The 22,197-nt window shown below is 35.6% G+C and overlaps 1 protein-coding gene across 7 annotated transcripts in view; it reads left to right on the plus strand.

The window, feature by feature from the left end:
• Positions 1–22,197, plus strand: part of TCERG1 (transcription elongation regulator 1) — a 65,027-nt gene that overhangs the window by 11,378 nt on the left and 31,452 nt on the right. For 5 of the 7 annotated variants that reach the window (XR_010319705.1, XM_064277875.1, XM_064277846.1 and 2 more), the window contains exons 5-9: positions 3,675–3,917; positions 8,259–8,321; positions 9,415–9,615; positions 10,545–10,657; positions 11,634–11,722. Coding sequence is in view for 6 of the 7 variants with exons in the window: in XM_064277875.1 (XP_064133945.1) it covers positions 3,675–3,917; positions 8,259–8,321; positions 9,415–9,615; positions 10,545–10,657; positions 11,634–11,722 (709 nt within the window). In the remaining variant the exon portion in view is untranslated. The remainder of the gene's footprint in view (positions 1–3,674; positions 3,918–8,258; positions 8,322–9,414; positions 9,616–10,544; positions 10,658–11,633; positions 11,723–22,197) is intronic. The other 2 variants (XM_064277858.1, XM_064277862.1) reach the window with 1 other exon arrangement.

The following is a 22,197-nucleotide window of genomic DNA, read 5'->3' on the forward strand; positions in this document are numbered from 1 at the left end:
ATGCAGGCAGATGAAATAGATGGGGTGTTGAGATAGAAGCAGTCAGAACAACAAGCAAACTTTCCATTTTAAAGTCACAGATACTGAAAGGTTAGATCGTTTCTAAAAATGTGAGAATCAATTACCAGCAGATTTTGTGGATGAAGAGAGAAGAATCTATTAATACACCTAGAAGATTGTCAGTAATATCTACACTGCTTTAGTTTTTTTTGTTGTTGTTTGTTTCTTCTTTTGTGTATGTGTGTTGCCACTTATCCTGCAGGCTGAGAGTGAGCCCACACATTTAAATGAATTTTTTTTTTTGACTTGATTATTTGTTATGATACTGATCTAAGGATTTATAGCTATCCTTAAAAGTAATTAGGTTTTTTTTTTTGTTTTAGTACCTGGACAATAAGAAAAAACAAAAAAGACTTTTTTGTTTTTTTGGAAGTTTTTTGGTAGCTCAGAGAGCTTGGGAATTTTTATTAGTATATAAATGCTTATTGTCGCCCTGTGGGAAATATGTATATGAGGGAAATTTCATCATAGTTTATTCAAATTTGAATTCATTTTATTTATATAAGAAACTGAAGATGCAAGATACATGTAACATGGAGGGGGTTTTTTTTTTTTCTTTTCTTTTTAAGCTACTTAATGTTTTTTAAACAACTTGGAAGTGTACCAAATAGAAAAATGTAAATACAAGTCTGTTTTTCTCATAGCTAAGGTCAAGTTTGATGTGGAAGTGTAACAGTAGTACTAGCTACTATTTGAGGTTCTCTGCCATTTTATAGACTTGTCCTTCTGAAACCTCTATGGCAAGGCAGAAAGCTGCAAGGTTTCATGGGATACCTGTGGCAGTGATGGGAGAAAGGGATGAATGAAAGCAATACTGGTCTGCATGGAGGCTCTGTCTCACTTACGTTTTGTTCCCTTCCTTCTTAGGAAGGAGGTGTAGTTATGCTGCATTTTGTTTTAAGAAAAGTGGGTAGCCAGATACTTTAACTATACTGTACATTTTCTTTATCAGAATGGTCTGTCAGTAGCTCCCAGCTATCTTGTGATTATCTACTATATTTAGAAACCCTGCTCACCATTTTTTGCGCTGTCCTTCAGTGATTGGGAGGCCATTATTCTAAGAACAAAACAGTAACATAATGACTGTTAAACATCAGCTTTGATGTTGTCTTTCTGAGTATTCCTGACAAACCTTTTTATTTCACTTGATTCAGTATTATGAAGCATTGCCATACTGCAGTCTTAATATTTCTCCTCTGTTATTTAATTACTTGGTTTTTTTTAGTTAAGATCTGAGACTGGACTAGAGTTTTTTTTTTAGGATACAATCTATTTATTTGAAATATTAGACTCCAAACACTTCTAGCTGTGATTTGGCTAGCAAAAAACCATTTAGTTAAAAAAATTTTTCCTTAAAAATGATTTCTTGTAGTAGAGAAAATGTTGATATAGTTGCTAAAACAACAGCACTGAAAGTCTGCATTTTTTAATTTGGATTAGAGTATATTTTGAGGCCTAGTGCTTCACTAGTTATTTTGGCAAATGGAGTTAGTAGGAATTTACCCCCTGAAGTCCTAGATACCATTCGTCTAGTTTACCATTAATTTTTCATTGCATTTTCCTTATAACCATTAATCAAATTCAGAAAATCCTGAGTGAATAAGAGGAATGGGTTGAGTGAATACTTTTTGCCATCTTTTCTTCTACCTGAAATTTAACTCATTTTATTTTCCTGAGTATAGTACTTTGGGTTATAATTTTAGTAATTATATCTAAATATTATTTTTTAATAATATAATTCTGTGAACTACAGTGTAGATCTACGGATAAATGGGTTTAAAAATCTAACTATTTATATTTTAGTCTCATTGAACATAAACTTATTTTATCTTGTGTAAGTTTGTGAAAAATGATGATGCAGTCCTACCTCTCAGGGAAATTGTGAAGAATATTTAGCTATATTTTCAGCCATTAGGTTATAAATGCTAAATGGTATATGTGTGGGACTGGGCAAATGTTGCATGTAATTTGTATTTTTCACACTGTTATAAAATTATATTAATGTGATACTGTACCCTAAGGCTAGGTCTATGCTAGACCAACAATTCATTCCTGGGCCCCTGAAGATACTTGTTTGGCCCTGCTGTCTATTTAGCCAAGGTGAGTCCCTTATTAACAAGTATGAAATTGCTCACATCTTTCCAGCCTAAGTGAGTTTTTCATTATTAGCAGCTGGAAAAACAAAGTCCAGATACTGACATATTGTATTGTCAGTTTGGATTAGTGGGTGGTCTGTATTAAACAGTGCACTTTCCCTTAGATGAAAATTGGTATAAAAACTTGGGAAACCATTGTTTTTATTTCATTTAATTTGATTAATTTATTCTTAGAGCAGTATAGGTAGAGTTTGACGCTTTGTCTTTTATTTACATCAAGAAAAAGATGAAGTATTTGTTACCAGTGAGTTAACAAAATGAGTTTTGTTATGAGCAAATAACAAAAATGTTTCGTAGTAATAGTTGAAAATTGAAACTTTAAAAAAAGTATTGAATATGGTTTTTTTTTTTTTTTTTTTTGGTCACACTTTAAATGGGATTGCTAGGGATGAAACATTTTATTTTTGACTTTTAGAAATAATGTTTTAGGAGAGTCCAAATTATCCTGAATTTCATATTCTCCTGGTCTCACAATGGAAACCTGAGGTGTTTTTTGTTTTTAACTTTTTGTTTTGCAGTAATTGTAGAGAAACCTGAATTATTTTTGGCTCCATTTGTTCACATCCAGTCAGTCATTAGTTAACCACATAACTTTTTTTTTCTGTTCTTCCTTGCTTGGACATTTCCAGTAATGTGGTAATTGCTGTTCTTCCTTTCTTTCCTATGCGTCTAGCAGGTTAATTCATCAGATGAACACTAATTGTTACTCTTTCATACAAGAATCTTTAGTCCGCTCCCCCCCCTTTTTTTTTACATGAATGAAATCACACAAATAACCCACAAATGCATCCTTAACGAAAATCAAACGCTAACGAAGCGTATATAGTAAAAAGCGAGTCTTAGCCAGTGGCAACTCTGTTAGTGTATTTTGGTGTGTATTCTTCTATATCATTTTCTTTGCATTTACATACATTTCCCCTTTTTCTACCCAGTGAAGTGCAGGCTCATTAGCATTCTGTTCAGGGCCTTCTCTCTGCCTTTGGCCTTCTTTCCAGCCATAACTCACTGGTTCTATTGGTATACCCAGTATTTCACTACTTGACTGCTTGCCCTCTGTTTTCTAAATAGCTCCTTGATGTTCTCTACTCTTTGCCTTTACTTGTACTTTTTCTACCACTTACTTATTTCCTCCTCCTACTCCCCCATTTTCCTTGTTGAGATTCTAATCTTTCAAGGCCCATCATCCCAGTGTAAAATTTTCTGTACCCTTTCACAGTTGGAAATGGTCTTGAGGTCTTGATTTACTCTTATACGTTTATCCCATTCATTTTGTATTTTCATTATTTTTGTATATTTTATTTAACTATTTTTAAGCTTCTTGAACACAGAGATCTTTTTACAAATACCTTGCAGTGCATGGTTTGGGCCCATAAATACTTATTGAATGAATGAATGAATGAATCAGTATAGAAACATTGTTTATGAAGAAATGATACATTTTTTTTTATCTTTTGTCAGCACCCACAACACAAGATCAGACCCCAAGTTCTGCTGTTTCAGTTGCCACGCCTACAGTTAGTGTTTCAACTCCTGCTCCTACAGCCACACCTGTGCAAACTGTTCCCCAGCCGCACCCCCAGACGTTACCTCCTGCTGTTCCTCATTCGGTACCTCAACCAGCGGCAGCAATACCTGCTTTTCCGCCAGTAATGGTACCTCCGTTTCGTGTTCCCCTTCCTGGCATGCCAATTCCACTTCCAGGTAAACCAATAGATTATAATAGTCTTTGGAGCTATGTTTTCCATATTGTCAGTTAGTTTGTTCTCATGTGTCTGTTACATTTGAAATTTGCCTTGAATCTCACCTGTTGGAAATGTTTTTGAAAGATTCATGGCTAACTGCAATATTTTCTCTTAAGTTTTGGTAAATGTCCTTTTTTTGTTGTTGTTTACATGTCTAAAAATTAGAGTCACATTTAAAACTACACTTATTTTGGATAATGGCCTCAATGAATTAAAAATGATCATATTTTTGTGTAAATATGTTCTAAATGCGATATTTTTAAGGGATCGAGTCTATGGAGTTGAAAAATCACAAGTCATAACAGCTAATACAAGTTGAGTGATTTATATACTGTATATTGTTTTAAACACTTTACATGTATTAACTCATTTAATTTTCACAATCATCTTATGAGGTAGGTACATAGACAGGTTAAGTTACTTGCCCAGGTTGCGTAGTTATTAAGTGATGGTGCTGGAATTTGACCCTGGTCACTCCAGATCTGGATACTTTGCTCCTAATAACTGTTATATGGGGAAGAAACTGTGAGTCACTGAATTATAAAAAAAAGTTCCTATCAAACAGAAGCCAGAAGTTTCCTTTGTAATGATTATGAAGTACAGTTTAACATGTACCAATTAAAAGTTTAAATACATAATTATGGTGAATTCATTTTATTGTCTTTAGGGGAAATGATTAAGACTAGAGAAGGAGCTAAAAGATTGTGCAGTAGAATTCTTCCTGTAGGGATTAAACAGTTATAGCGTTGGGCATCCTAATTTGACTGCTTTCGCTATTGTTAAGCATATTTAAAATGAATGAGTTTTATTTCTGTAAGGGATCCTTGGTCCGTTCTCGTTGTGTTAGAGATTAAACTATTCATGCCTCAGAGAGGTCAAGATCACAGAGCTAGTTTGTAGTGAAGATAAACAGAACCAAGGTTTGTCTCCCAATTTTACATTCGTTTCACTATTTATTGCCACTTTATTATACTAGTTTCTTTTTAAGAATAGGGTTATGATACAGTATCACTGTTGCCCTAGTTGTCTTTTTCCTTGTGAAAGGTATCTGAAAGGATACTTTCAGATACTACTCATGGCAAGAAAAAACAAAACCCCAAAAATTTCAAAAAATGCCCTTCACGCATTGTTGGTGTAATATTAGGTAATTTATGTTTCCAGTATGTGATGTTTAAGAAACTCAAGTCCTTTAAGAAAAAAACCAAAAATGTTTTCTCTAAAACTAGGGGCTATCCCTTTAAGACAAGCAGCTGGGTACTTCCCCCTTTGCATATACTTTTTGGAGAAAATTAAGTGATAAATGGAGAATAGATTAACATTCATCATAACCTATTCTTGTTCCAATTTTGGTCTACTTTAGGGTCAGACCAAACCCAAAATCACTGCTGTTGAGTTGATTCTGACTCATAATGATCCTATAGGACAGAGTAGAAGTGCCTGTATAGTGTTTCCAAGGAGCAGCTGGTGCCATCCTTTGGTTAGCAGCCGAGCTCTTAACCACTGTGCCACCAGGGCTTTGCTTTCGGGTCAAGAATGGTGTTAAGATTAGATCCTTAACTCTGAGTGATATGGAGGAGTTGGGATAGTTAATTCTGCAGGGAAGACTGAGAGGTAGCGTGACAGATAACTTTATTCAAGTATTTGAAAGGGTATCCTCTGAAATGACTAGTTTTATTTCAGAGGTTCAACAGTGAATGAATGGTATAGAGTAGTCATTTCCGTAGCAAGTGGAACTTTGTCACAGTAAAATTCTTCTAGCTATCCCTGCATTTTGATGTCATGGTCTTCCCTGATCCTCACCCCCATCATTAAAAATTTTAGCGCAGGTGGTGACAGCTAATTGGATCACCAAATGAAGTGGTACCAGTGAAGTGTTTGGCAGTAAAAGGCATTCACTAAATGGCAGTCACTGACAGTATTTGTCGGTCAGTTGGAAGAGAACGTAGAGAATCTGTAGGATTTTATCTGAGATATCAAGATTTTTTTGGAGAAGAAACTAGTGGTAACAGAGGCATCTTTGGTATTAATATTTGTTTATATATTAAGGCATTTTTGATATTAATATTCATTTTTCTCATTTTCCCTTTTAATTCAGTCCTCCAAGATGCATTAGTGAAAAAGAAAGAAAAAGAAGAGTTGTTTTCTCCTCCTCAAATCTTCGTTAGGTTTCATGTATATTGTGATCTGTTTCTCTCTGTTTTGCCTTCTTTACTTCAACTTGGCAGCAAGGTGAACAGGATGGATTTGAATGTAATTTATCTGGAAGCCTTAACTTCTGTTTGAAATAGCATTGTGTGGCTTCAGTGAGGATGATTAAGAAAGGGGCAGTCAAACAAGATGAAGGAAAGGAATGGAAGAATTAGGTAAATCCAGAAATAAGAGGTGGATATTGAAGGTAGTAAATTGGATTAGGATTATAGGATTTCTTCTAAAACTATAAAATTTTGTTTGGATTTTAGGAAGCTTAGTGTCATTAACATTAACATCTAAAATGCTTAGTGTAGTTTTCTAGTTGCTTAATAGGACAGAGTTGTAGGAAAATTAAATGCTCCCTTAAAAAAAAAATGAAAAATTTAGATATGTGATTATTTTATGATTCTTCATGATACGCATGCAGTCACTGAGAGAGAAAACCTTAAGTTTATCTTTTTACCATGAGAAGAAGCATATATGACCTTTCAGAATGGTCTCTGTATTGATAGTCAAATAGAAGAGTTCTGTGTTGGCCCAGTTGGTTTTAACAGTGACAGTTAAGCACACATATTTTCCTTTCTTTAGTTTGTATGTTAAAAATTATTTATTGGAGGATGATTTTGGAGAACAGTCGTGATGAGAATAGAGTTCATGTGTTTTAATAATTGAATTTCTAGTGCTGGCATAATGAGTTCAGTGATTCTGCACATGGTAGTGTTTATACTAACTTAATACATGCTATAACTTCTGAGCCTAGTGGATTTTTCCATTATTTCTTTAAGCATTAGGGACAGTAAAACCATATATATAACTTTATTCAGCATGCTTGGATGATTCATTGCTTTTGTTCTGGTTTCAGAGTAAATAGTTCAGCTTTAATATTCTCTGTTAATTAGTAATTAGGAAATAAAAAAATGTTTCAGAAATCAGCAGTATTATTGTGTGTGTGTGAGTGAACATAATTACATTATTTATAAATCCAGGGGTTTAATTTTAATTTTAGTCTCTGAATTAGGAAAGTTTTCTTTTCCTGTCCTTTAGTGGAGAAAGTAATTATTATTGTTATTATTTTTAATTTTTCTGGGTGCCAAACTAAGTTTGGTTTTTCAGCCCAAAAGTAAAAATTATTACTTCTACTCTTTCTTCATGTTCAGCCCTTTTCTTGAAAAAATTTTTTTAATTGACCTTCCATTTTGAATTTCCTTAATTAACCAGCCTTAGTTTTCCAACTTTTTCTTTCATTCCCTTTTTGAAAAATCATCATTGCAGTACGTCATGAAGAGCCTTCATTCTTTTAAGAGCTGTATGTGATTTCCATTCTATTATACAAGTGCTACTACTTGAGCTAGTTCAGTTTAAATGGTGGACGTTTCTGCAGCCATCAGCCCTAATGGTTCTTAAGTGATTTTAAAGGGACTCTGTTTTTTTCTTAACGCTTTAGCCTGCCCCCACAGTTTACCTACCTCATGGAATTCCATAAAGCAGGCATTAAACGTGGACGCTTTCTCATTAGTTCTCATTTCTGCCCTTTTTTAAATTGAAAGTATAATTTGCAATGGAATATTTGGATACATCCCATATCTTACATTCTTCCTTTCCCTTCTACCCCTCTTTGTCCTATCTTTTTTCCTTATCTCCTCTGCACGGTTGTGGTCAGTGCTTCAGCTCCTGCACGTAGTTCCAGCTTAGCAGCAGCATAAAGAAAGATGAGTGTTATGTCAGTATCATGCTGCATCTGCCTTTCACTGGTATCTAAGCAACAGCAGCATGGGTTGGATGTCCTATGGGAAAATGCCCTACATAAGAACTTGTTACATACATGTAATGAAGGGGCTTCCCTTTATTGAATTTAAACTTCTGAGACTCCTTCAAATGTTGTCATAGCTGGTTTGATAAAAAGGTAATTGATGCTGTAATTTAGAATTAGAATCATTGAATTTGGCACCACTTCCCACAAAACGTCAAAAAGAAATTTTACTCCATTCTTGGTCTTTTTCATTGGAAATAGCATTCTAAATTGTAGTGGTAAATTTATTTCCCTGAATCCCAGTGGTAGCTGACATACAATGGCAGCTTTCCAACATATGCTTGCTTATCCATTTTACAGGTGTAGCAATGATGCAAATAGTCAGCTGCCCGTATGTAAAGACAGTCGCTACCACCAAGACCGGTAATTTTTAAAACCATCTTAGTTTGTTTTGTCTGTAAGTTGGCATGGTAGTGAATGTTGTTGTTTATCCTTTTATTTATTTATTTTGCCCAAGTGAGTGGATTTTTTTATATTTTTCTTTTTAATGAGCAGTATAAATGCAGTTGTCATATTTGGCCAACACTTAATTTTCCCAATTGCCTGTAGTATTAGCTTCTTTGGTTCACAAAGCAAATAAGGTCAGATCACTTTATATCTTAATTTATGTAATAAGTGTAAACAACTTCATTCTCATATTCATAACATTTAATTTTATTTTTGATGTATGTTTTTAAGTTAAATATAAAAAAATCATTTCCATGTGTAAAGTGACGTGATTTATGCTTGCATGCCAGTGAGTATATGTGTGTGAATATTTTTGTGTATAGTATGAATTTATATTTTAAAGTTATTGAAGTAAGGTAACTACTGGAAACTTAAATTCTAGTATATGATTTGAGTCTTTTTTTTCAAATTTGATTCATGTATCTTTATTTTATAGTACTAGTTTGTTTAAAAAAAACTTGGCTTATTTTTTAGGAAAAGAGTATACTAAATTAAAGACTTTATAGGGATACCTGACTTAATCATTTACTATATTAAAGATTTGATAAACTCTATCATTTACTTTAAAACTGAGAATTTTATTCATATCTTTTTTCAGTGTCTTAACTAGAAAGTAATTTCGTCTTAGGAAATATGCTTTATTGCCTTGATTTCATGAGAATTTGAGAAATTACATTTATAAAAATATATTTGTATCCGTAAATAGAGAGTATGCTATAAGTTTTATAATTTAGTACATTAAGGCTTTTTGATCAGTGAGACCCAAGTTTCTGACAGTTCTTAAAATACTTGGGTTGAATTTCTGAAGCTAATCAAATTTAGGCATTAGAACCAAAAAACCAGCGAAATAAAACTAAGTAATATTTAAGTCTTTTTTATGATTTTTTTGTTCCTACTGGTTCATTCATTCATGAATGTAATATTTAGTAGATTTAAGCTCATATTTTAAAGTTTTGCTTTGTATTTCAATTTGATACTTGAATCTCATTTTTTATTCTTCTTCTTTTAGGTGTGTTGCCAGGAATGGCCCCTCCTATTGTACCCATGATACATCCCCAAGTTGCTATTGCTGCTTCCCCTGCTACCTTAGCTGGAGCAACAGCAGTTTCTGAGTGGACTGAATATAAAACAGCAGATGGGAAGACATACTATTATAATAATAGAACATTAGAATCAACCTGGGAAAAACCCCAAGAACTAAAGGAAAAAGGTACAGTTGTTTTAATGACTTAGGAGGGAATATGAACTATGATATTATAAATAGAAAGTTATTTGAAATTCTGAGTGAATTCCTTTTTAACACTTTTGAGAGATTTTCTAATTACATAGTTCTTGGGTTGTTTCTACTAAATTGATAGTATGTATTTGTTTTTTTATTTGTTTAGAAATACTGCTTACATATAAACCAACAAAAGACTTGTTGACGTCAAGTGGATTCTGACTCATAGCGACTCTATAGGACAGAGTATAACTGCCCCTATAGGGTTTCCAAGGCTATAAATCTTTATGAAGGCAGACTGCCACATCTTTCTCCTGCGAAGCAGCTGCTGGTGGGTTTGAACTGCTGACCTTTCAGTTAGCAGCCAGGCACTTAACCGCTGCGTCACCAAGGCTCCTTCTACTTAGTTTATCATCATTTTGTTCATCTGAAGAAATAAAAAAAATTTTTTTTCACTGTTGTCAGAAATTATGTAATTATTATTATCCTTATTGAGACTGATACTGACCAGGAAGGAAGGTGTTCATTGTATGTGTTCTGAAGAAAATATTTAGGCCCTTGGAGTCCAAGGTGAAGAAGACATCATTTTCTATATCACAAGTCCTAGTTTTTGTTCCTAAGTATCTTAATGTCGTATCCCTTTTAGTAAAGCGAATGATTGCTACAAATGACATATGAGTGACTTGGAAGACTTTAGGTCCCTCTGAAGTTTAACTAGTTTTTCTCTGAAGATAATTTCTCAATAGGTAAAACAAGGTATTTGAAGTTGAGTGTTACATTAGATTCAAATCACTATTACAAGGAAGGATATTTTTATGGTCAATAACTAGAAATTGGAGTATCTTAGCTGCTTAGTCTCTGAAAATTCTTGGAAAATTATATTGAAACCAGTGAGTTACATTATCTTAATTTTTTAATAGAAAAATTAGAAGAGAAGATTAAAGAACCAATTAAAGAACCCTCTGAAGAACCACTGCCAATGGAGACAGAAGAGGAGGATCTTAAAGAAGAGCCTATAAAAGAGATAAAGGAGGTAAAGGGCCTTGGCCTGTTAACCAGGATGCCAGCATTAATTGTTTGGTACAGTTTACTTGTAACTGAAAATCTATTTGATATATTTTTGAGTAATTGTCATAAATTTGACCCCTGAAATTTTAGGGTTCATTGCTTGAAGTTTCTAATTCAGGTTTTCCTTTGAATATTTCACTAAATTGCTTCTTAAACTAAACTGAGGTCCACAGCAAGAAAGGGCTTTGGACCAGAGCCAGGACCTGATCTCGAGTCCTGACTTCTAGACTGGTACATATTAAAATTTTAAGTGCAACTTCACATTTGGAGAATGTTGGTTATGTATCGTCTGTCCTCTCCTACTGCGTGTCCTGGCATTAAATGATTCCTGTAGAGACCTAAAAGAACTCTGATATTTGGAAGCTTTCTTTATTCACTAAGGGATCAGTGGTTGCCGTGCTTCATCAGTAGGAACGTTAGGAGAAATGAGAACCTGAAATGAAGAGGAGGCTTCTGATTTTCTGTACTACAGCTCTCCTAAGCAGATGGCCAGTGAGTCTGTGAGACAGCACCAGCTGGCTTCTGCTGTTGTGGAATTAGGCTCTGTTGTTGTGAGGGGCCGTCAAGTTGTTTTTGACTCACAGCAACCCATGTGACAGTAGAACTGCCCCATAGAGTTTTCTTGGCTGTAATCTTTAGGGAAGCAGATTGCCAGGTCTTTATCCTGCAGAGCTGCTGGGCGAGTTTGAACCATCATCCTCTTGGTCGGCAGTCGAGTGCTTAACTGTTTGTGCCATCAGGGTTCCTTAAGGCTCTGTCTAGGGGCAAGTAGTATTTAGAACTTAGAAATTCCTACTCTAAGACTCGAGCCTCTCCACATTCTAGCAACAGACCTTAGGTAGGTTGCACTTTGAAAGATTTATAGTGATGTTCTGTCCGTGAAATACTCAGTTAAAGTTTTATTGTAGTAATTAAATGGGAATAATATCATTTCTTCGTAGGAGCCCAAAGAAGAGGAGATGACTGAAGAAGAAAAGGCTGCCCAGAAGGCAAAGCCAGTAGCTACTACACCTATTCCCGGTACTCCTTGGTAGGTAACTTAATCAGTGAATTGCTTGTTCTTTTTTTTTGTTGTCTCCATAGGGTTTTACTTGATTGTTACATCATTTATTCTGTAGAAGGAAATATCAAATTTATGTTTTGATATATACTTTTTATTACTAAATAGTTTGATCGTTGTATTAGTGTGTTCAAACCTAAAACTCAATTGCTACATTCTTTCCTCCTTCACAGCACTGTCCATTGATGTTTATCATTCATAGTTGTGGACCTGAACCATTGCGAGATCCTTCATTTACTTTTTATTTTGCCTTTAACATTTAAAATATTTGTTGTTGTATGTGTGTGTATATGTACATACATGCATGTGGCTACATTTAGTAGAACTATGTAAAATTATTCAAGCCTTTTTATCTAAATACTGAATATCTTCTTTCGCTTGGTTCTCCCATTCCTTTCTTTCCCCACACCATTGCCTCCTCTCCTGCTCCAGCTCATTTAATTCATATAGTCCACACACGTTGCAATGAGTTTGCTTGCCTTTTAAGTCTCAAAGTATACGTTCCCTTCCAACTATTTGTCCCAGCTTTTTCCTTGTTTTTTTTAAGTTGAGAAATAAATATGTTTTGTCGTGTAGTGTCCCACAGTCTCAATTTTATTATTGTGTCCCTTTGATGCTCTTTAATAGGGCCCTCCATTGAAATTCCTAAACGAGTGAGTAGATCTAGATGTGCGATCAGATTCAGGTTTGATCTTTTTGGCGAGATTAGTTCATGAGTGATGGTGTGCATGTGCCTCGGGATGCATCTAGTTGTCACGTTTTTGTAATGATAGCAGCCGTTGATGATTGTTGCCTACGTCAGTAGTTCTCAATCAGTGGCAGTTTTGCCCTCCAGTGGACAGTTAAAGCTTTCCTTTTTTAGTTCTTTTTATGTTTAGGGTATATGCTGCTATGGATGTATAGACAAATTATTATGTTTTAAAGTCACTTGAGTCATTTTCTATGTAGTTGTGCTACAAACTTGATACACAGATTCGTTTTGTTTAATAATTATGAATTATGGAAGATACTTACTGATTCCAAAGTCAGCGAATATATTCGTGGTTTGTGATTTCTTTGAGTACTGTAGCTGAGAAGGTAGTACCTGCCCTCCGTTTTTACCCCTCCAGTGGAGCTTGGAGGCTTTAATCAGCTTTCCAGCTCAGATCACCAAAATTTTCTTTTAGAATTATTGCTTCTCTTCATCTATTTCTTTTTCCTTTTCTGGATTATCTTTAATGCATGATAGCTCTCTTGGATCTATTATTCTCCATGCCTGTATTATTATTTTTTAGTGATGTATATATAGTTTTTATGCTCTGCTTTGAGTTATTTATTTATTGATATTCTAAACCACTAATTTAGGACCTACGTCTTTAATTCTTCTACTCAGAATATCTTAGTTTAAAAAATCATGTTTTTAAGTTTTATAGATATTTCTCTGTTTTCACAGCTCTTGAATCTCTTAAAAAAATCTCTTTTTTTTTGAATCTCTTTAGGGGTTTTTATTATTTGGCTATGTTTTGTATGTCTTCTTTGGCATTTTTCTTAAATTTGGTATATATTTCAGTTCTATCTTACCCCCTTTCTTTGGTTTCTGGGTTCCCTTACCTTAGATAGGCTATTGCCTTTCTGTGTTGGTTCGCTGGAGTTCAGTTCTACTTGTATGGGCCTAGATTATAAAAGCATGCTTCATTTGTATGCTAGGGCACCTGTGTGAAGCTTCTCTGTACCCATAAAGCTGCACTGAGTGTTTCATAGGCCAGGGATACCTGATACTCGCTATGGGTCAGTGCTTCCTTCCCCCAAAACATCCACATATGCTTGAATGCCAAGGTCTTCTCAGAATCTGCTGCTCTTTGGTCGCTTGCCCAGTCCGGAGAAAAGGCCTGGACCATTTCTCTTTGTTGAGACCCAAGGAAAGCCCAAGATTTCAGTAATTTCTAGATCTCAGCAGCTCCTTGGCTCAGGAGAGGCAAGTAGTTTGAGGTTGGGAGTAGGGGAAAGCTGTGTTCAGGTTATTTTGTTTTCAGAATTAATAAGAATTAATGATTATTATAAAGTTACATGAGTGCATAAAAAATACAACATAAAAAGTTTTAGAAATTTTGTCCATTGTTTCTCTGATAGCTTTTCCACATTTACCACTAGATGGCATACCTCAGCAGGGAATTTCTGACTTTTTTGAGAGGTTTATTGGCAAACTTAGATATTTTGAAGGTAACATGATTTAGTAGAATAGCATCTCCGTTTTAATTTACTCCTGTTAATATAAATGAAGCAGTGTTTTAGAAACTGGCATAAAAAATTTAGACCTACTTTTTTTCCCCCAATAAACTTAAACATCTTGACAGCTTAAGATGACACAAGTGTCTCAGAATGGTTCTAAATGAAATTCTTAAACAGAATTCTGTACTAAATACTTAGAAGAAAATCTATAACATTGTCCTCCCGTACCTCCTTTTAAAAAATTAATGGTAAACAAAGGTCAAAATTAGAAGTGTTTCATGTACCCTGGGATCAGTAAACCTTAGTTTTTGGTTGGATTCCGTGACAAAAAAAGGCACCTATTCCATCGTTTCCACAAAAAGAGTTTAGGTTTAGAGGTATGTTATATTTTCTCGAAGTACAAATAAGGTGCATATATTTAAAGTTCATTGCCATATCAATATAACATTTCCACTACCTCCAAAAATTTCCTTGTATCCCTTTGTAGTCCAGCCTTCCTCTTTCTACCCCAAGCATCCTTCTGCTTTCTATTATTATAGATTATATTTTCTAGAATTTTGTATTAAGAATCAGTGTATACAGGTTCTGATTTACGACAGGATTCTATTTTGATGACTGTTGTAGGTTGGTTCTGATGTAAGTTGAATACCTCTTTTTTTTTTTTAGTTTTCATCATTATTGCTCTTTATTATCAATATCTTTATAAATCCCGTCTTTGTCTTTGGGGGTTGGAAACGTAACATAAACTTACAAATAAGTTTTAATGTATATATACATACAAAAAAACACACAATCATAAAAATTTACTCCAACGGTGAAGAAAAGTTAGACACCATTGGCATTTTGTCAGTTTCAGTAATAACTCCACTTGTGACAGGTTCTGGATCATCTAGATGATCCCTGGCAAAGGGATGGCATTTCTAGTCAGAAAGTTAGTGAGAGTTGTCTGTGTGGGCCTTTTTTGTTTTTCTTCACATATTTCCTGGTAATATCTCACAGCTTACAGAATCTGCCTGTCTGTCGACTTAGCAAAGTGATCAGCATTTGTGTCCATGTTTTGAAGCAGCTGAAGCCCCTGATTTAGTTTAGAAAAAACTCTAGTTAATCCTTTCACTTTTAAAATTTTTTGACAACTTCTCCCCTTCCTCTTCCTCATTATGTCTTTCTTCAGCATTTATTTCCTCTTCAAAACCCATTAAGTCCTGATCTGTCAGTTCCTCTTCTTTGTGATCTGTGAGTTGTTCCACGTTGGCAATATCATCGACAGTGTCAGCTTCTGAATTCAGCGTTCTTGCCATGTGGACAATTTTTCCAGTGATCTCTTCCGTCATATTATCCTAATCAAGTGCTGGGAGCGTGTTCACATAACTCAGCAGTTTTTTCCATATTCGCCGCATGCATTTTCCCGTAACTTCCTCCCAGGAAGACTCAGTGTTCTAGATTTACTGATGTAACTCAACTACATTGTAAATCGGGGACTACCTGTACTTTTTTAGGCTAGCCTTTTTTTTTCCCCCAACATAATAGCTTTACTGAGTTGTAATTCATAATCCATATAATTTATCCATTTGAAGTGTATGATTTAATGGTTTTTAATGTATTCACAGAGGTGCACAACCATCACCACAATCCATTTTAGAACATTTTGATTACCCCCAAAAGAAACTATACCTATTAAAAATCACTCCCCATATTTCCCCAACTTCTCCACCCCTACCACTACCGCCACCCAGTTGCTATTGAATTGATCCTGACTCATGGCAACCCAATGTGTCGGAACTGTGCTTCCATAACGTTTCCAGTGCCTGGTTTTTCAGAAGTAGATCTCCAGGCCTTTCTTTCTAGGTACCTGTGAGTATACTCAAACCTCCAGCCTTTCATTTAGCAGCTGAGTGCATTAATTGTTCCACCCAGGGACGACAACCACTAATATACTTTCTTTGTAGAGTTAACTGTTCTGGACATGTCATGTAAATGGAATCATAACAATATTTGGCCTTTTGTGATGGTTTGCCTACTTTCTGTCATGCAGCAATAATGATTTTGAGATTCGTCTGTGTTGTGTGTATCAGTAATTCCTTTTTATCTGAGTAGTATGCGTTTGTATTAATATACCACACTTTGTTCATCCAGTCACCTGTTGATGCACATGTGGGTTTCCAGTTTTCAACCATCCCACTCCTAGTTATTTACCCAAGGTAAACAAAAACATATGTCTCCACAAAGACTTGTACAAGAATGTTCATAGCAGATTTATTTGTAATGGCCAAAACTGGAAACAACTCAAATAAATTACAGATAAAGCTGTTAAGAACATATGAACAGATATATCATCTGTTGTGAATATTTTCCTCCAGTCTGTGGCTTGTCTTTTTAATTTCGTACCAATGGCTTTCAGAGAGCAAAAGTTTTAAATTTTGAGGGCCAACTTGACATCTTTTTTTCTTTTATGGTTTGTTCTTTTTGTGTTTCAAGATAATTTTGCCAGCCCCACTGTTGCAAAGATTTCTTCTTTTCCTCTGGAGGTTTTATAGCTTTAGATTTTAACATTAAGGCCTATAGATTGATTTTGCGTTAATTTTTTTCTGCATGGGGTGAAGTAAGGGTCTGTTTTCATTGTTTTTGCCTATATAGCTAGTCTATTGATCCAGCACCGTTTGTGGAGAAGACTTTCTTTTTTCCATTGAATTGCCTTTGCACCTTTGTCAAAAATACCTCGTGTGAGTCTGTTTTTGGACTCTGTCGTGTACCGTTGATCTTTACGTCCGTCTTTTCACCAGTACCAAATTGTCTTGATTACTGAAGCTTTATAGTGTTCTGAAATAGGGTGGGATAAGTCTTTCAACTTTGTTCTTAAACATGCACACACAATGTTTTTTTGTATTTCTGTGTAAATTTGAGAATCAGCTTGTCACTTTCTTACCCCCTTCTCCCAAAAAGAAGCCTGCCGACATTTTAGTTGAGATTGTACTGAATCTATAGATCAAGATGGGGAGAATTGCCATCATCACAATATTGAGTGTTCCAGTCTATGAACATTATTTATCTTTCCATTTATTTAGGTCTTTAATATTTTCAGCAATGCTCAGTGTGAAAATCTTGGCTGTATTTTGCTAGATTTTCTCAAAATTTTACCAGTGTTATTGCAAATGAGGTATTTTTTAAAAATCATTTCCTAATTGGTGTTACTGTGTAAGAATAAAATTGATTTCATTAACCTTGCATCCTAGAATGTTACTAAATTTATCAATTTTTTAGATTTGTAGATTTCCTGGGATTTCATGTGTAAACAAACATATCATCAAATAGGGGCACCTTTCTTTTTTTTTTTTGTCCTTTTAAGCTTTTTTTACTTTTTCTTAATGCAATAGCTGGAACCTTCAATACAATGCTAAATAGAACAAGTGAAAGCATTTCTCCTTGCCTTGTTCCTGATATGGTGCGGGGGAGAGACAGAGTTCAGTATTTTGCCATCAAATATATTAGCTGTAAGTTTTCCACTGGTCCAAACCCACTGCCTTCAAGTTTGAGTCGATTCTGACGCATAGCAACCTTGAGAACATTCCCTTCTGTTCCATCTTAGTGTTTTTATTGTAAATCTGCATGTATTGAACTAATTTTTCTCCTTCATTCTCTTAATATGGTGAATTACGTTGATTTTCAAGTGTTAAAATAACTTTGCATTTTTGTGGTAGACCTTGTCGTAGTGTGTTAGCCTTTTTATATATTGCTGGATTCGATTTGCTAATATTTTGTTAAGGAATTTTGCATATATATTCCCATGCGATAATGATCTGTAGTTTTTTTCTTTTATGATGTCTTTGTGGGATTTGGGAATTAGGGTTATGCTGGTTTCATAAAATGAGTTGTGATTGATCTCTACTCTGTTTTCTGAAAAAGTTTATAAGATTGGTGTAGCTTTTTCCTTAATATTTTGTAGAATTAACAAATGAAACCATCTGGGACTAGAGTTTCATATTTTGGAAAGGTTTTTGATAATGAATTAAGCTTCTTTAATAGCTGTAGGGTTATTCAGAAAGGGTTATTCAGATTTTGTATTGTGTCAATTTTGGTAAGTTATATTTTTCAAGAAATTTATTTAATCTAAGTTGTTGAATTTGTTGGTATGAAGTTGTTCATACCATTATCATAAATGTCTATACAGTTTCTGATAATACCCCTTTTTCATTCCAGATATTGGTGATTTGTGTTCTCTTTTTAACTTGATCAATCTAGCTGTAACTTTAATTTTGTTGGTCTTGGGAAAAAAAACCACCTTGGGCTGGTTATTCTGTTTTTGTTTATTTTAAAATTGATTCCTGCTCTTTATTCCTTCTACTTTAGGTTAACTTTATGCTTTCCCTAGTTTCTTACAGTGGGCTCTTAGGCTGTTATTACTAGCTTTTACCTAATGCAAGCATTTACAGCCATAAGTTTCCTTCTAAGCACTGCTTCAGCTGTAGCCTGCAAATTTGTGATGTGTTGTATTTTAATTGCCATTCAGTTCACACTATTTTAAAATTTACTTTTTGATTTTTACCTTTGATTCATGACTTTTTTAGAGGTCTTTTGTTTCATTTCTAGATATTTGGCTTTTTTTTTCTGCTTATGTTGTTATTGATTTAATTACCCCGTTGTCTGAGAATACACTTTATATGGTTTCGATAGTTTTACATCTGTTGAGTCTTTTTATTGCTCAGCATTTGGTCTGTCTTAGTACCGTGAAAGGAAATGAAAAGAATGTGTATTCTACAGTTGTTCCCAGAGTGTTCTATAAATATCCATTAGATCAAAGAGGTGGATAGTGTTTTTTGGATTGTCTGTGCCTTTACTGGTTTTTTCGTTTGTTTGGGGACCAGGTTGGTCTATCAGTTGCTGAGAAAGAGTGGTGTTAATCTCCTGTAATTGTGGGATTTTCTGTTTCTTGAATTTGATCCATTCTTGCTTCATCTATTTTGAATCTCTGTTATTAGTCTCGTATATATTTTATAATTATCATGTCTTCTTGATGAATTGTCCCTTTTAGCGTTATGAAATGGTCCTCTTTATCTCTGGTAATACTCTGTCTTAAAGTTTATTCTATTTGTTATTAAGATAGCTATTCCTTTCTTATGCTGACGGTTTACATGGTATATCTTTTCCCCACCCATTTACTTTCATCCTCTCTATTTAAAGTATATCTCTTAAAGACAGTGTGCAGTTGGATCTTGCTTTTTTCTCTAGTCTGTCAATCTTTGCTTTTTAATTAGCATGTTTAAACTATTAACATTTAATGTAATTTTTGGTACCGTTGGATTTGGGTCTTCTACTATTTGTTTTCTGTTCGTCTTTTCTATTTTTTTGTTCCTCAGTTCTCCCTTTACTGAATTATTTTGAATGTTTTTTAGCATTCCATTTAATTCATCTGTCGGCTTTTTTGTGATACCTCTCTGCATTATTATTATTTTTTAGCTGTTACTCTAGGGATCACAGTGTACATACTGAACCCTTCACGGTCTATATAGAGTTAATATTATACCACCTCAAGTAAAATGTGGAAACCTTATGACCATATATTGTATTTTTACGCAAGTAATGTGCGATGTCACTGTTTGTTTGCCAACCTTGTGCCTCCCTCCCCCCCGCCCAGATATTTCTGTATGCACACTATGCTTTTTTTTTTTTTTTTTTTTTAACACTTATGAAAAATAACCTCCCGGAGCAAGGGCTCAGTTGGCAAATAAATGTAGAAGGCACATGTTATTTGCATAAAAATATGGTATTAACCCCCCTCCCTCTCTTATTTTGACTTTATAGTTATATATTACAGCTGTATACACTGAGAACCCCACCAGGCAGTGTTATAATTTTTTCATACATATAACAGAAACAACACAGAAAAGCCAAACCTTTTACCCTAGAGTCAATTCTGACTCATAGCGATCCTATAGGATAAAGTAGAATTTCTCCATAGGGTTTCCACAGCTGTAAATCTTTACAGAAGCAGACCGCCACATCTTTTTCCCTCTGAGCGGCTTGCAGGTTCCAACCGCCAACAATTTAGTTAGCAGCTGGTTGCTTAACCACTGTACCACCTGGTCTTCTTACATACATATGTTTAATTTCCGCGCATGCTTTACAGAACCTGTTAGGTGCCGTCAGGTCAGTTCCAACTCACAGCGATCCTGTGTACAACTGAACAGAACATTACCTGGTACTGCGCCATCCTCACAATCATTGTTATGCTTGAGCCAGTTGTTGTAACCACTGTGTCAGTCCATCTTGTTGAGAGTCTTCCTCTCTTTCTCTGCTCTACCAATATGATGTCTTTGTCCAGGGACTGATCCCTCCTGATAAAATGTCCAAAGTATGTGAGATGTAGACTTGCCATCCTTGCTACTAAGGAGCATTCTGGCTGTACCTCTTCCAAGACAGATTTGTTCCTTCTTTTGGCAGTCCATGGTGTATTCAATATTCTTTGCCAACACCACAATTCAAAGGCATCAATCCTTCTTCGGTCTTTCTCATTCATCATCAGCTTTCACATGCATATGAGGCAGTTGAAAACACCATGGCTTGGGTCAGGCACACCTTAGTCATCAAAATGACATCTTTGCTTTTCAGCACTTTGAAGAGGTTTTTTGCTGCAGATTTGTCCAATGCAATGCTTCTTTTCATTTCTTCCTGACTGGTGCTTCAATGGGTGTTGATTGTGGATCCAAGTAAAATGAAATCCTTGGCAACCTCAATTTTTTCTCCTTTTATCATGGTGCTGTTTATTGGTCCAGTTGTGAGGATTTTTGGAATCTACTTTTTTACCTTGTGTGGGGTTCGGTGAGCATCTTTTAGGGAAGTTTTCTGCCAACAGATCTTCAACAACTCTCTGTACTTTCTGTTATGCCCCCCGTTCTAGTACTCCAGTCACTTGTGGGTTATTCCTCTTGATAGAGTCCCACATAATTCTCCGGGTTTCTTCATTTTTTTTAATTCTTTTATCTCATTTTTCCTTAAATATGTTGGTGTCAAGTGCTTTATCCTCAGTCTCACTAATTCTGACTTCCATTGCCTCAGTTCTGCTTCTGTGACTTTCTATTGGGTTGTCTAATTCTGCAGTTTTATTGTTAATCTTCTGGATTTCTGTTTGCAGTCTCTGTGAATTCTTGCAGCCTGTTAAATCTGTCCTTAAGTTCTTCTCTGATTTTCTTAAGTGCCTGTATTGCTGTATGTGCTCCTTCGCTTGTTCTGCGTTTTGCCTGATCCTCCTTCCTGATCTCTGGAAGAATTCTGTATGTTAACCTTTTGTATTCTACCTCCGGTAATTCCTGAACTTCTCTTCGTCTGGAACATTTCTCAAATCTTCGTTTTGGGAGCTTGCTGAAGCCATCATGGTCTGCCTTTTTATATAATTTGATATTGACTATTGTCTCTGAGCCATCAATAAGGTATTACATTTATTTATTTTATGTTTGCTTACTGTGTCCTAGCTTTTTGTTTTGTTTTGTTTTGATGTACCCAAATAGGCTGCTCGTTTGAGCTAGTGTGATTATTAGTGCCTTTGAAGCTCTAATGTCTTGTTACCAGGTGATTAGAGCTGTTACTAGGTATGTGAGCCCAGGACTCTGTTTACTTTTCTTGTATGGATTCGGCTTAGGTGTCCAGGTAGTCTGTCAACAAGTGTGTGTTGCATGCTCTCACTTACAGTCCTTGATGGGCAGGGGTGATCGATGTAGGCACAGGCGTCTGGCTGCAGTAGGGGGTCACGCACTGAGCAAGGCAGGGGGCTGACAGCTGCCTCTGGGTGTCTGGGCGGAAAGCGTGTCCCAAAGCATGTCCCTGTTCCTTAGAGCACGTAGGTGGGTGGGTTTTGCAACCAGAGTGTGGGCACCCAATTCTGTTGGCTATAAGGACTGGGAGGCACTGCTTATTCTAGCTAGATGGCGTGGGTGGAGCTACCAGTCTTCCAGCCCCTGATGTGGGTAGGTGAGGAACTTGCTTAATAGAGCAGTAGCAAATGTCACAAACTTGCCACAGCTGTTGAAATGGGTCCACACAGGTCCACAGCTGTTGAAATGGGTCCACCGGCTTAGAGGAGCGGGCAGATTATTTTTTCCTCTTTGTTAATTTGTTCCCTCTCCAAGGTCGGGAGAATGGCTTGAGGCATGTGGCGGGCCCTACTTCCCGCCCAGGGGATGACAGTCTCTAAAGCCGGCTCAGACCCAGTGCAGAGCAGGAAGGGGGCGGGTAATGGGAGAGGTGTT

The sequence above is a fragment of the Loxodonta africana genome, chromosome 2, assembly GCF_030014295.1.
Source record: "Loxodonta africana isolate mLoxAfr1 chromosome 2, mLoxAfr1.hap2, whole genome shotgun sequence".
Taxonomy (NCBI): domain Eukaryota; kingdom Metazoa; phylum Chordata; class Mammalia; order Proboscidea; family Elephantidae; genus Loxodonta; species Loxodonta africana.